This window comes from Notechis scutatus, chromosome 5 (genome assembly GCF_049901735.1).
Source record: "Notechis scutatus isolate UNSWTSFEM ecotype Mainland chromosome 5, rNotScu1.2, whole genome shotgun sequence".
NCBI lineage: Eukaryota > Metazoa > Chordata > Lepidosauria > Squamata > Elapidae > Notechis > Notechis scutatus.
This window is the reverse complement of record NC_142013.1, coordinates 51,274,111-51,288,823: the sequence shown is the minus strand read 5'-3', so window position 1 is coordinate 51,288,823 and position 14,713 is coordinate 51,274,111. Positions and strand designations below refer to the sequence as shown.

Genomic DNA, 14,713 nt, shown 5'->3' with positions numbered 1-14,713 from the left:
TACTCTAGAATATTGAATTCAGCAGGCATATGTCTGAAAATTTCTCCTTGATTCATGATGGCAAATTGATTTGAATTGCTTCATGTTCAGCCTCACCGAAACTCAGTGTCAAAAGCTTTTTATATACCACAAAGGCATTGGCAATAGAGACATCATCAGTGTTTTTTGTTTGTCAAAGATTAATTCAGGAAATGCAATCCCTATGTAATCACATTCCCCAATGAGAGAGGAATGATTGAGGAAGAACTATAAGGGAGTTAAAATTACTTTGAAAACATGTAGGGATACAGTGTATATAAACAACTTTACGTTGTGTAATATTGAACACTTATCTGATTCTGTTTAACTAAATTGCTACTATTGATGTTAATTTTAAAGACAAGAGTATAAACCTTTGATGCATTTGATACAAATATTTTTGCTGGACAAAATAGGTGCTATTCCAAAGATCTTGTTAGATAGTAATTAACATTTGTTTTTTTTTTTTAATATTTGAGGTGCAATAGTTAACTTGCTAGTATTGATTTAATATTAAATCTGCTATTTTTTGAGGTAATTAGCATACTCACTAGGAAGTTAATCTGCATGACAACATATGTCAATTCATCTCAGCCTTAGTACTGTTTATTTATGCATTGATTGCCCTTGTTTCATTGTTTATAAAAGAGTATTTTGCTTTTATCTCCTGCAGAAAATACAGACAGGAACAAGCCATGGTTACATTCGCAAACATCAATCCGACTAGCTCAGAAAAAGAGTAAAATTGAAATAGAGACAGCTACAATCTCTGTATGGAAAGAAGTTTATTTAAATGAATGCAGAACTCTTCTAAGATCTATTTTTATCCTCTGGGAACCTGTTTTACTGGAAATATCAGCAAAATCTCCAACAGAACAGAAAGGATATAGTAATCCAGATCTTACCTGTAAGATTACTTATTTAGTTTTTAGATGGCTCATTACATCCTTCCTGGATGACAGCTTGAACATTCAGAATGCACTCCCGACTTTCTGGTGGTTTAAAAAATATGGTTTTGGAAACAACATTATACTGGATTATATTCTTAAAGATGGAATTCTGAAAAGGACTATATTTAAGCTTTATAGTAGCATCTGTAATGCCTCTGAAATTGTGAAATTGAGTGATCTCTCTGCGCTTAATGGAATCATGCTCCATCTACTAGAATCTCAGAGCCTGACAGAAAATAAATTTCATGTGGCTGTGAAAAAATTCTGCCTCACTGAAGTTACAGATGTGAACAAAGGTAACTTCTTTGTTTTTGTTTTTACAAAAAAATACTCTGTCCTTTCCCTACATGTTGCCTTTGACATATGCTAAACTTCATGTCTATTAACATATAGGTACAATTAAAAGTCGTTAAATTGAAAAAGGCTGTTTTGCTTCATGAAACCTTGGAATTTACTATATATCATAATACAGATTAACATTTCCACAAAATGGGTTACGGTCAAGGGCAAATAATTATTCAGAACATTGGGGTTTAGTATGTAATTATCTGTAATATCCCAAAGGTGCTTTTTTCAAAAGGTAATTGGATTTTCTTTGGGTTTTTTCGCTTCTCATACAAGAATTTCAGAACTAAAGAAACTTCTTGAATGAGAAGCAAAACGTCTTCAAGGAAAACCAAAGAAAGTCCATTGTCTTTTGAAAAAGTAACTTTGGGACAACCATGACCTGGATGACTAAGAATGTCCATAGATATCTTTAATATCCTTAAAACTACAAGGTACAGTAATGTTTAACAGTTTGAGTCTTCAAATATTATTTTCTGCTATTTTTAAGTCAAGGCAGTACAATATTTTTAGTAGCTATTCAAATATTAATTTTGGGGGGCCAAGATTATAACTGGTGGGTTCTAGTGGAAAATGAAATGTTCATTGGCAGATCTTTTGCAGACTAAATTAAATCTATAAATCAAGATACTCAAATACTAATAACTAGGATTATCTAAATTAGGCATGTCCAACCTGCCAGATGCAGACTGCATGTAGCCCTGGACAACTAGTAATGCACCCCAAGACCAGAAACCTTTAGTAGTATTATGTGATTTATACACATTAACCATATTATACATTTTATGTGTGGCCCAAGAAAATTCCTCTTCACTCAGTGCAGCCCAGGCAAACCGAAAGGTTTGATATCCAGGATCTAAACCATTCTCAATGCAAGTCATTCTCGGTAAAAAACAAAAAAGTGTCTGTCAGTCAGGGCAGAAGTGTGCTGGGACAAGCACATGAAAAGCCAAGACATCACTAAGTGGAGGGAGGGAAGATGACGGGGACAATTCTTGGATGGGATGGTGGCACATGTCATATTGGGACATCAACAGAAGCCAAGAAGGGAAGGCACAGAAAATTGAGGGGCAGACCAGAGAGATATGCTATGTTGGGATTTGCTAAGAGGTGACGGGACAGAGGACAGCATATATAACTCGCTCATCTAAATTTTGCTTTGTATGAAACCAAAGTGTTGTGGGTTTTGGCCTACCATACCATGACAGAATCTCAACTATAGGATAGGTTCTTTCAAGTTTGAAACAAAGTTGTTTTCCCATGTTATGCATACTCCTTTTGTAACTATCATTTTCTTTTTCGTAGCTGCAAGAATTTTCCTTACTTCAATTTATATTGGAGACATTTGGCTAGGAGCAAGGCAACCAGACATGTTTATGATGCACATTAAACTAATATGTGGAGCAACCGATACTGAACGAAATGACAAAAAAAGGTTGGAATTTGAAGATTCAATGGTTTCTCTCTGCAAAGACATATACTCATTTTTAAGTCTTCAACCTCACTTTCAGTCTTAAACTCAAACATTTGTCAACTTTCCTATCTTGAAATTAAAGAAATAAATAAAAGGAGCCATTGTGTACAATTCTACAGGAATTGTTTCAAAAACAATGTCTATTAACAGCAGTACAACTGTGTGTTATAATAGGCATGATTTCAAATAAACTTATATTTTTTCAGAATTTGGCAAAGCTGGTTTAGATGCTATTTTTGTATATTGTATTTTTAAATGTTGGAAAAATAATAAACAAAACATTGAACATTGATTTGAAGTAGTAAAAATAATAAGTGTTTTGTTATAAGCAGGGGTAGAGAAACAGTCCCATTTTAAAGCAACTGCATTTCTTTGCAGGCTTGTTTTAATAAATCACATTAAAAGGTGAAGTTACTTTAATGGAGTAATCTTTTCAAAAACAGTATTTTTCTATCAAGTTCATCACATAGAAGCCTGAGAAAAAATATGATAAAGAATATTTTTCTGAATTGTTTTTGAAGCATGCATACCCCTAGTATTATATATCCACACTCCAAAGGAGTTTTTCCTTGTCTGAAGTTTCTGAAATGTTCATAAGAACGGTAACTATAAGAAGCCATTCCTTTAATTCAAAGATACATAATGCACAGTCTTCATACAATCCCATATCTGGATCCAGAAACTGGCTAAAAGAGAACAAGACCACAGTAGTGTCAGGGTTATACTTTGTTTTGTTTCTTTTGTCATGTTTACCAGGCTAATGTGTCATATTCATTTACAAGAAATTGCCTGCCACATTATTTTGCAAAAATGTCTAGCTATTTTCTGTAAGGGTGTAATGAAATTTGACTTCATTATTTGTTATGAATTAATGTTACATTTATTATATTTATTGACATATAATATTAATATTTTTGAGAAAAAACAAATAGAAGAAAAAAGGGGAGCAAAAAACATACACATGAAGTGAATCAAATTGGCTATAATGAAATTTATTAAGATAAACATTTTCAACATTAGATTTGTATAATTAAGTATCCTACATGGTTTGAAAAATTGTAAGTTATATTTAAAATCCAAGTAATATGTGAACAATAGTAAAATCAGTACATTATAAATCATAAAGTAATATAAAAAATTATAATAGTTTCTGTCCAAACAAATAACTGATCATTAGAATATTGTCATTTTATGCTGAAAAAAATGAAATTTTAGATGTGGTGCAAACTCATATATGATACTATAATCATTAAATGGTTCCCAAGTTGAATTACATTCTGCGTCAGATTTACTTTTGAAATATAAAAGTTATTTTGGACATAGATGTATACTCCTACGGGTTAATTAGCTATTCTTCTGAGAAAGAATTCTGTGTACTTTCCTATCAGAAGCGTAGAGTCCTTGCAGCAATTAACATGTACAAAGCTGCTTCAGTGTACTTTGTGGGAAAATAAGCTTTGATAATATTTAATTGGTTGGAAAGGAAACTAAGCTTTTATAAATTGTTTCAATCCATTAGAAATCAGTTTCAACATTGTTGAGCTATGTAACATTGCTACCAAATATGGAAAAATGATCCAACCTGATTACATTTCCAGTAATTCTTAGAAAATGAACTATATCTGTCATTGTAAAACTGCCCAACAGTATACAACATTATTGTATATTTTAATTACAGAAAAAAAATAGTTTGATTTTTTATAATGCTGCTTCTAATACATGATATACTATATGCAGATAAAAGGATGTGCAACTTTAATGTTGCATGTGGTACATACATACACAGAAATGTTTGTATTTTGTAAAGTGAATAATTTATAATATAGTCACTGTATTTTGTTCCACTTTTTTAATTAGCCTTAAGTAATGTTAAATCACAACTTATTTGCAATTAGGACAAAAGCCAATCTGCAGATTAAGCCAGGTTTTTTTTTATAACAATCATTGTGTATTGTGAAAAATACAAGTAATGTAATATTTCTAGTACTAATTCAGTAGAGATCTGATTCTGGTTTTGTTCAATTTCTTGAATGATTTGAAGCATGACTTTTAGCTACTAATCTGTATATATAATGTTAAAATTTTGTCTCATCTATGTATAAAGTTATTTGATTTTTTTTAAAGTAAATTGTGGATTTCATATTTTCTGGTAAATTACCCTTTTATATTAGTTAGTACAATGATTATTATATAACAAAAAAGCCAAAGTATTTTTTTAAAAGGAATTACATGTTCTTTACATGGGTATTCCCCCTAGCACATTATATTATAATATGTAGTGGGCTTCATATTTCACTTATGAGAAGGTTTTACACTGAATTGTCTGTATGGTGACATGGTAACCTATTACTTGAACAGAGCCGTTCAATTTCTTCTCCTTGGTTATGTACAGATATTCGTACAGTGTCATTGTTAACAAGATTTTGATGAAGTGTTTCTGAATAATTCCATGGAAACTTCTTTGATCCTCTAGTCCTGGGGACAAAATTGCTAAATTAAGTTCTTTTATCTTTAAAATATGATCAGGTAATATGGGAGATTAGTAATAACTGATAACCAAACATTCATATAATGGCTCAAATCACACTGATTCTTATAACTCAGGTTTTCAATGTTAAATCAGTTTTTAATAACATTTTTCTCTATAATGTTTAGTCCCAGTAATGTTTATTTGGTCAATGCCCAGCAATGCAATATTTATTTGTATAGAACTTTTGCTTACTTTCTGAGAGGTTGTCAAGGTGAGATAGGTTATGAGATAGGCTGTATTCTGCAAATTGATAAAACACTATGTCTAAGATATATACATTCCAAGTATCTATGTAGACATTCTTCCCACAAAAATTGATGTAATCTTTAAAATAAAACAGCACTAAATTTGGCAGATTAGATCAAAATATATTTCAATTTACTTTAGTTAAAACTAATGTTTAATTGAAGTAAATTGGAATGAATAAATATGGATCTAACCTGCCAATTTTGTAGGAGGTAGGGGATGAGGAAGTTTATAGGAATCTGATATATTTGCGATATTCAGTAGATACCTTTCAATATCTTTTTTTGAGATTCAACAAATTTGGGTTATTGGCCACATTTCCATATATTAAATGCAACGTGATAAATATATAAATTGCTTGGATTTACTTATTTGTATTTTTAAATACACTAACCATCACAAGGACTTTACTATCTTTAAGGTGTTGAAAAAGTATGTTCAGAAAAACTGAACTGCAAATAATTAAGAACTACTATGTTTAGTTTATTGTTATGTACTTTAAATTCAGTAGCTTATTAAATCATATGTAAGAGTTAAAGTCACAGTCCTTTCTAGAGCTGTACAAACTTTAAAACTACAAAATCATTTGTGGAGTAAAAGATATTTCACTCACTTCATGGATGTTGTACCAGATCGAGACATGTAGAACAAAATAAAGAAGAGAAATGCCACAAAAGAAACAAGTCCAATCCAAAAACTTATGACAATTGAATCTGTTGAAAAATAAATTAGAATTCTTCAAATGAATATGAAAATCAGCATATTTAAATACAAGTAATTCATATGTTCTTTATTCTGTTTAATTATTCAAGAAGAGACTGTCTTTAGTGCAGTATTTAAAATGTATGCAACGTTTTCATTACAAATGGAAACTAGCGTCCTCAGTCTGGCTGTGACTTACTAAGATCAAGAAGTATATTAAGGTACAGTCGTAGTGAAAACTAAAATACTGAAATAACACTTTATAATGCCTTGGTAAGATGACACTTAGAATACTGCATCCAGTTTTGGTTGCCATGATGTAAAAAAGATGTTGAAACACTAGAAATTATGCAGAAAGATGATTAGGGTATTGAAGGCTAAAACATATAAAGAATTGGATATGTCTAGTTTAATAAAAAGAATAAAACATGCTTAGGGTCTATTTCCTTGTATTCTAGATATATCACTGGCCATCAAAAACCTGCCTCCATGAAGACAAGATTAAAGTTATCTCCACCCATAGAATTTAAAGTTTCTGTGGCTCTACCCTGTCTTAAGATATTTATATCTAACTTACCCTTTCAGTTAAGAGGGAATAAAACATTTATTTCTGCCTAGTGGAGAGAACAGCAGTACTTACATCTGTAGGCTGTCAGTTTACTTGCATCAACTGGAGGTAGATCAAAGTAATCCAGATAATATTCATAGCGCATAGTATAATTTGTTGAATTAGTCATTTCAGTAGTATAACCAAGGTAGCTTTGGACTCTAATAGATCCAGGACAAAACTACAATGTTTCCATAAAGCCGTGCTGTAATTGTGCAAATAAATTTTCATTTGACATCCTTATATAGCAGAACTACTCAGGCTGACCTTCATTTCTACTGTTACTGCTGCCAAATGTTAAAATGACACTGAATTGGTCTTTTGCTTGAAGTACTAGCTATGGCCCAGTGTGTTATTGTTTGTACTATAATGCCAATAGTAAACAAATGTTTTGCATCCACATTGTAAAACAACTGTTTAAATTCATTTTAGAATTTCAGATGCTGCTTGTCATGTGTACACACCTCCCTTGACAGAAATTGGACAAGGACAAAAGTTACATAATAGATTTATTGTTAAAAACTTCATTTTGGGGTAGGGTTTGGCTGATTTTGCTACCTGCATCCGAGAAGTATAAACGTTTGAGAGGGCAGCATTTGCTGGACCAGCAGGGTCCCCACGACTACCTGTAACACATGTTTAGGCTTTACCACAAGTTTCTTTTGCTTTTTATTCATTTACGCAGTTTTTTTAAAAAAGTGCAGGGCTGTATTAAAGAATAGTACAATCTAAATGCTAGTTCAAAAGTAAATGAAGCCGGCGTCGTCCACGTTTCTCGCTCTTCAGACGAAATACGCTTGCAGACTAGCAATATCAGCTCCGTTCGAAGAGCTTCCACGGCGAAACCATCAACTGAGGGAGAGCGTGAGCTAGTGCGCAAGCGTACAAATCCTCCCTCCTCCCCTTCCTTGCCCCGCTACTGCTTCGGCCTCCTCTCCTCGGGAAAGAAAACGAAAGGACCTTGTTGGTGGGCTAGAGATGGGCCACCCGTTATTTCCGGTAGTGAGGCGAGGGAGGAGGCGGAGTTCGGCGCGGGTGGCTTGGAAAAAATGGCGGCATTCTCGTTTGAAGAAAGCTTTCTGTCGGCGGTAACATTCTCTGACAATCTAGAGCCCGGTAACGAGGAAGGGCCGAGTGCAGAGGACCTGCCTATGGTGTTCCTGTGCACCGGATGTAAACGGCCTGTAGGAGACACGCTCAGCTGGGAGACTAACGACGAGGAAACCAACTGCATCCTCCTCAAGAGTCAGTGTTGAGAAATTAAAAAAAAAAAAAAAACAGAACAAAACGCGCGCGGCTACCTAGCAACACTGCGCGTTCTTGCTCGGAATTCTTCTCTCGCGCGAGCGCCCCGTTCCATCCCTCGAAGGCACCGGCGAAAGAATTTCTGCCTTTCGCGTCTTGCCTTGCTCGTTTTTCGGGTTGCGGTTCTGTGTTAACAACTAATGTAATGTAACGTAGTGCAGATAGTCCTTGACTTAAAATTCTTTGAAGTGACCGTCCTGAAGAAAGTGACTTATGCCCATTTTGCACACTTGCAACGTTTGTAAGCCTCCCCGGGATCAAAATTCAGACGCTTGGCAACTGGTTCATACTTAACGACCGTTGCTGTTTCGCAAGGTCATGTGATCCCCTTTTGTAACCTGACAAGCAAAGTTGATTGGGAAGCCAGATTAAGTAACACCCGTGTTACTATACTGCAGACATTCACTTAACAATTAAGGCAAGAGAGGTCAAATGGGGCAAAGCTTGGCTTAACAAATGTCTCACTTAACCACAGAAATTTTGGGCTCACTTGTCATAAATGGAGGAGTACCTGATCATTGTCGGCAGAGAGATCTTTTCTTCTAGGCTAAATTCTTCTCCCTTTCTCAGATTTGACTGCAAGATTATTTAGGGTTAATTTTTTTTCTAAGAACCTGATAATGTTGGTCAAAATCCCAAAATAAGCTGTAGTTTGTCACTGCTGCTGTTGAATTTGTGATCTTCAACAAATTTCATGTTTAACAAAGCTGGTTTATCTGTTGCTTGAGTTGCATATGCTGTTGAACTGCATTGTATTGTGTTTTTTTACTCATCTGTAGTTTTCTATGTTACATATTCATTTGATACCTATAAAGGAGAATATTTGTAGCTTAGGGTTGAAATAAAGGGTCCTTGATGCTCTCTCAGCTTGCTTGTTTTCTTGCAGACATTTCATTACACAAACTAAGTAACATCATCAGTTTGGGTAATGAAATGTCTTCATTTGGGTAATGAAATGTCTTGAATGGTGGTTTTTATGCTCCCTGCTCTGAATGGAGTATAAGTGTTTTAATTATTAAAGGGAAAGCTTTGTTAACCTTTCCTGGTCCGAAAACTACCAAAACAATCTTGACATGGCTTTCTGTGTTCTTTGGTTTATTAAAGTGGCCTGCCTTTTTATGAGAACATTTTGTTTCTGCTTGCTTTGATGTGTATCTTTCACATTTCAGGTGTTACACTCAATGTCTCAATAGACAAAGAGCAAAAACTCTCAAAACGGGCAGATGAAACTGGCTGGTAAGTTAGAAGAACTTCAGAATGGAAGTTATAATTGATCTAGCAGAACTTCATGTTGCTATAGCTGAATTACTTTTTTGTTTGTTTGAAATGACCATGTAGTTTAATAGTAACCATATTTAGATGCTCTACTCTTTAATTTATCTCAACCCAGCAAACTAATATTATTGCAGTTATTTGTGTTAGACTATTCAATATCACAACATAGTATGTTTTTCATTTTTGAACATTTTATCAGACTAAGTATAAACTCAAAAAGCAAGAGGAAGGAAAATGGATGAAGAAACCCTGAATGTGAAGATAAAATCTGTAGAGATTATACCTGTTTCTTTAGGAATTTTCAGTATTATTTGCTTCATTTGCAGGAAATTCTGAATTAGAGCATGTAATTAAAAATAAGTCTGATGTTTTGCTTTACAGCATTCTTGAAACCTTGTTTTGCTCTGGCTGCAGCATGAAACTTGGAAACATTTATAGGTGTACCCCAAAACATCTTGACTATAAACGAGATTTATTTTGCTTAAACATAGACTCCCTAGAAAGGTAAGCAAACCAACAATGGAGCTTGCTAATCACAGTCTTTTTATAATCTCTTAAGTAGAATTGGTTACTTTGGAGATTTAACTTCTTCAATTACAGTTTTTTTTTCAAAAGGCAAATGGAATGTTGCAAGTCTAATGGAATATTATTACCAGTACTTGTTGCTTTAAATTTATGAAGGATCATTCTTTATGCTACTGCTTTGTGGAAGAAGAAAACTACATCAGAAATGACCTTCATTTTTTTTATTTCAAGTGTTGAGTTAGTATTTATTTCTCCTTCCCCCCTCAAACATTATATCCACCTCTTTATGAAAAAAGTCTATGAAATAGCATGTTCCAGACATAAGAGTTATAATCACATATTTATATTAGTACTTCAAAACTGTTGACTGTGTATATTGTTTACCTAGAATTCTGGTGTTTGCATAATTCTAATCAATGGTTTTTCCTTTTTAAAGTTTTTGGTTCTAAACTTCATTGTGGGAATAAAATAGTCGTCTGCAAATGAAAAACAATGTTTATTAGCACCTTTTCCAACTAACTTTATTATTATTATTAGTTATCATTAAAACACAGATCACAGAATCTTATGCCATTTAGTAAAATTGTAAAAATTTCAATAAAAATTTGTTAATTGGAAAGATGCCATTACATTCTTTCTGATTTTTTGCTACTATAGATTAACACTCCTGCAAATTTCAATACTTGGGTGGGAATCAGTCCTCTGTATTTTCAGAAACACTTGGTGAACAAAAATCAAATATTCTTGGTGAACTTCAGGAAAACACAATGTTACAAGGGTTGGTCTTCCAGACATTCTTTTAAAAATGGCATTGAAATGGTTGATCATTTACTTATTATATTTTGAATTCATAAATAGATTCATTAGTATTATTAGTATTAATTATTACTACTACAGAAAAATGAGAATTGTTCTCTTTCACTTTTCCATTGACTAGTAAGTACTACAATCATGACTACTCCCTTAAATGATTGTTTTGTTACTTATAACTGTATAAATGTCTTAAGTTATACCCTAGGGTCATCAGAACAAAAAGCTAACATTGATGAGGAACCTCTCACACTTGAAAGTCGAGCTAATTTAGAAGAATCATTAGGAAAGGTAAGATAATTCTATATATTTTGCCTTCTATACTTATTTACTTAAATGTATTATGATGAACTCTTCAAATCTTTTATTTATACACAGGTAAAATTCTGTCAATAGCAGCTAAAGGAAAATTTGGGTAGAAAAAGTACATTTTTTTATTCTTTGCTGTATGCTTCTGTATGAAAACATTAGTTTTTTCTGATTAAACATATTAGCACTACTATTACCTGTTCATGCAACTGCTGTTTGCATAATGTTGGTTTGAGACCAATGTATCATGCAGTTCCAAATCCTTATTTACCTCAGTTATAAGATATGAAAGTTAGTATCCACTATGAGTTCTCTGATTGTACTCATGAAGTAGGAGAAAAGTGGTATATTAAATTGATTTTTTCAAACTTTATTTAACAGGCAAAAACAGTACTGAAAGCATTAGAACAACGATTATCTGCAATGGAATCAAGTTTTGCAACTCTTCACAATATTGGCTGAAAAATATTTCTGACATTAATATTTATAATATTAATAAAACCTTTGTATTTACTGTTGCAAAATTGTTGGATTACTGCAAGAGCCTAGTTGCAAATTATAAAAGTCTACTCAGTCTTTGGATTAAGATACAGACACTTTAGAAACAAAAACAAAATCTCCTGGAGCTGAATAAATTTCTAGGAAATCTTGTAAATACACCCACATGGGTCCTTTTACAATATTTTTGACCTAAACATTCTAAATAATTGAAATTCCAATAAACTTGTCAGTATATTTGTCCTCTGTTTTGTGTACTACATACACTTTCTTACTTTGATTGGCAGCTTAGATTGGAATATAGTTAATCCACTTTTTGTGGAAAAGATTATTGCTTTGGATTTCTAATGGTTTTCAGGATATTACAGTTGAATCTTTTATTTATTGTAGCAGCCATTTAATTGTCTGGTGGTTTAAGATATTGATACAGTATGTGTAATATACTGGCAGGGGCTATATACATATATATTTCTTAATTTGTGTTGTTCTGGTGATTTTTTCTACTGTACTTTAAAATATTCAAGAATAAATAACTGTTCTAGAAAATTCAAACTAATATGGCAAAAATAACCAAAAATAAAGCATAGAAATAAATTGACTACTAGTTATTTTACAAAACAAAGTAGTAAAAGTTATATAATGTAATGTCACTGTATTTTAGAAGAATTGTTTTCTAATATCAGGAATGCAGTTTAAAAATCAAAATACTTGAATACAGTGATATAAATGTTTCAGTACAAATAAAAATTTATAGAACTGCAACTTAAAATTCAGTTTTCTTGTAAGTCTTTGTGCTTATTTATTACTTCATTCTGTAATGGATAGAATAGAAGCTACATGTAGTTTGCCACACTGAAATGTCTTTTATGTTTCAAATCTAGGTGGGATTAGTCATCACAGATTTCTCATTATGTTGTAGCACATTTTGTTCATCTAAATAGAACACATCATGCTGGTTTGTCCTTATTTTTTTTCTTTTTTAAAAATGGAAAAAGAGCTACTATTCATCAAGCTATAATTTGGTACGTAAAGTATGTATGTGTATTTGTATATTGTGTATAGACATTCAAATATCGGTTCTTATTTCTATTTGTTTAAATAGAATGGGGTATGATGAATAAAACAGAAAATCTATGTTGACATAAAGTTTTACACTGTTTTGCTGCTTCAGTGCAATCAGTGGCTAACCATTGCCAATTAGGTTTAAAACCTTAGAATATTATACAGTAATAACAAACTACTTAAAACTTCCAGAACAGATAAATTTACATAAATTATATCTCCAAAAACTATAGAAAAGCTAAGATTTAACTGCTCTTCAAAATATTGGCAGAGAGGAAACACTTCTTCACACAAGCATTTTCTTCCAGACCTGAATCAGTAACAAAAATGCTGGTGTCTTCATTTAAAAACTTGAAATTCTAAATGGGCTAACATCCCTGATATTATTTGTTATTAGAGGTGGTCTTAACAATGACTTTGGGAACAATACAAAGGGATATCTTATAAAGTTAATTACATTTTTAAAGGCAGTAAAAGCTTGGTACCTTATAAGCCTATTACTAGCGGGTTTGGAATTTTCAGCATGCTTCCCATTGTTACTGTTCTATTTGTTAAATTAGAAGTGCAGTCTTACTGCTCCATTGGAATGAGCCTGATTGCACTGAGTAAATTGTAATAATTAGCATGCATTGAATCATTTTATAAATCTAATGATTGGAATATATCAGTTCAATTTAAAAATAGATCTAGAAAGAGACACAAATGCATTTTAAATATGTTAATATAAATTCCAAGATGTGTGGGCAGAAATTGTCAAGGGTAACCATGCATGAATTTTAATTGTTTTCATGGATTAATAGCATAGACTTTTAAAGAATGGCTGGTTTTAATTTCTTTTTTTCCCCTTGCAGCCCAAAGATTAACTGTAAATCTGTGCTAAGAGTTAGGATGCACTTTACTTGTACTGACTTCTGAAGGCTTTTTAAAATTTACACAGAAGTGATAATATCCCATGGGGAGAATATTTTTGTTTTTTATCCCTAATATATGATAATAACATCCATGTTAGTTTTGAAAGGTTATAAAAGAATTACTACTTAAACAGGAATCGTAAAAGGTTTCTTAAGAAGACATTGGGGTGCATTCAGATGTCCTGTACAGGTAAGTAGATGACAAAGAATTGCATCAGCTTTTCTGATAGAATTGGATTGACATTTCATCAGGAAGTCATTTTGGTGTTCTTAATATCCAAGCAGGATAGCATGTGCAGGCTTTGGCTTCTTTAAAGGAATGTTGTTAATTAACAAATTTAAGTTTACTAGTTTTTGTATAAAATTACAATAAATTTACACATGGCAAGTGGTGGTTAACAGCTCCTCAGCTATCCTGAGTTTTTTTTTTTTTAAGCTATTCAAGTTCCCTAGTACCACTCTTGCAGTCTCAAAATGAATTATAAACACTGCTTTGTTTATATATGGATTCTCCTTTCTGACTTTGGATACCCAGGATATCCCCTTTATTGCATGTATTATCTGGGTTTTAAAATTTTGATTTAAGAAGAGGGGAACCATTGCTTGTGTAGTCATTGTCTGGCTGAAAAATACTCTATTAAGCTCCCCTTGCAACTTTTGTTGACCAAGTCTTGGACTTAATTCTAAGGCAAATACTGGGACAGATTAAGACAATCAGTCCTTGACAAAAGTTTGTTCTTAATACATACCTATACAATCTCTCTACCACTTAACTGAGAATTAGATCTTTCGTCAAGGTCATCTCTCTGAAGCGGTTTCAACTGAAAGAGGGGTAAGGCAAGGCTATACGCTAGCCCCCTTATTTTTCAATTTCTACATTAATCTGCTAGTAAAAATACAGCTGCTCATGGTCCCTGGTCATTATCTTCCTGTTCTAGAAGAACCAGTGATTTTGACACTTTTATATGCAAATTATATGGATCTCATATCGGTTTCTCAGATAGGAATGAGAAGGGCACTGCTTTTTTCTGCCTAGAAGATTAATAATTAATAGAAAACAAGTGTTCTCTATACAAATGTCCAGGTGTCTGCAAGGAGTATAAATCCTTCCATTCCCCATCATCCAGTCAGAACATGTTTTTAGTT

The 14,713-nt window shown here is 32.7% G+C and overlaps 3 protein-coding genes across 4 annotated transcripts in view; 2 read left to right on the top strand and 1 right to left on the bottom strand.

The window, feature by feature from the left end:
* Positions 1–4,910, top strand: part of URB1 (URB1 ribosome biogenesis factor) — a 70,617-nt gene extending 65,707 nt beyond the window's left edge. For both annotated transcript variants that reach the window (XM_087966713.1, XM_087966714.1), the window contains exons 38-39: positions 692–1,264; positions 2,619–4,910. In XM_087966713.1, coding sequence (XP_087822839.1) covers positions 692–1,264; positions 2,619–2,830 — 785 coding nt within the window. In that variant the 3' untranslated portion in view covers positions 2,831–4,910. The remainder of the gene's footprint in view (positions 1–691; positions 1,265–2,618) is intronic.
* A 70-nt stretch (positions 4,911–4,980) lies between these two features.
* Positions 4,981–7,778, bottom strand: MRAP (melanocortin 2 receptor accessory protein). Its single transcript, XM_087966716.1, has 3 exons — positions 6,906–7,778; positions 6,177–6,276; positions 4,981–5,262 (listed from the first exon to the last, which is right to left on the bottom strand). The coding sequence occupies exons 1-3, from the start codon at positions 7,000–7,002 to the stop codon at positions 5,097–5,099; spliced, it is 363 nt and encodes a 120-aa protein (XP_087822842.1). The 5' UTR covers positions 7,003–7,778; the 3' UTR covers positions 4,981–5,096.
* Positions 7,756–11,620, top strand: MIS18A (MIS18 kinetochore protein A). The gene is made up of 5 exons (XM_026664160.2): positions 7,756–8,117; positions 9,347–9,413; positions 9,834–9,956; positions 10,985–11,078; positions 11,478–11,620. The coding sequence occupies exons 1-5, from the start codon at positions 7,922–7,924 to the stop codon at positions 11,556–11,558; spliced, it is 561 nt and encodes a 186-aa protein (XP_026519945.1). The 5' UTR covers positions 7,756–7,921; the 3' UTR covers positions 11,559–11,620.
* Positions 11,621–14,713: the final 3,093 nt, after the last annotated feature.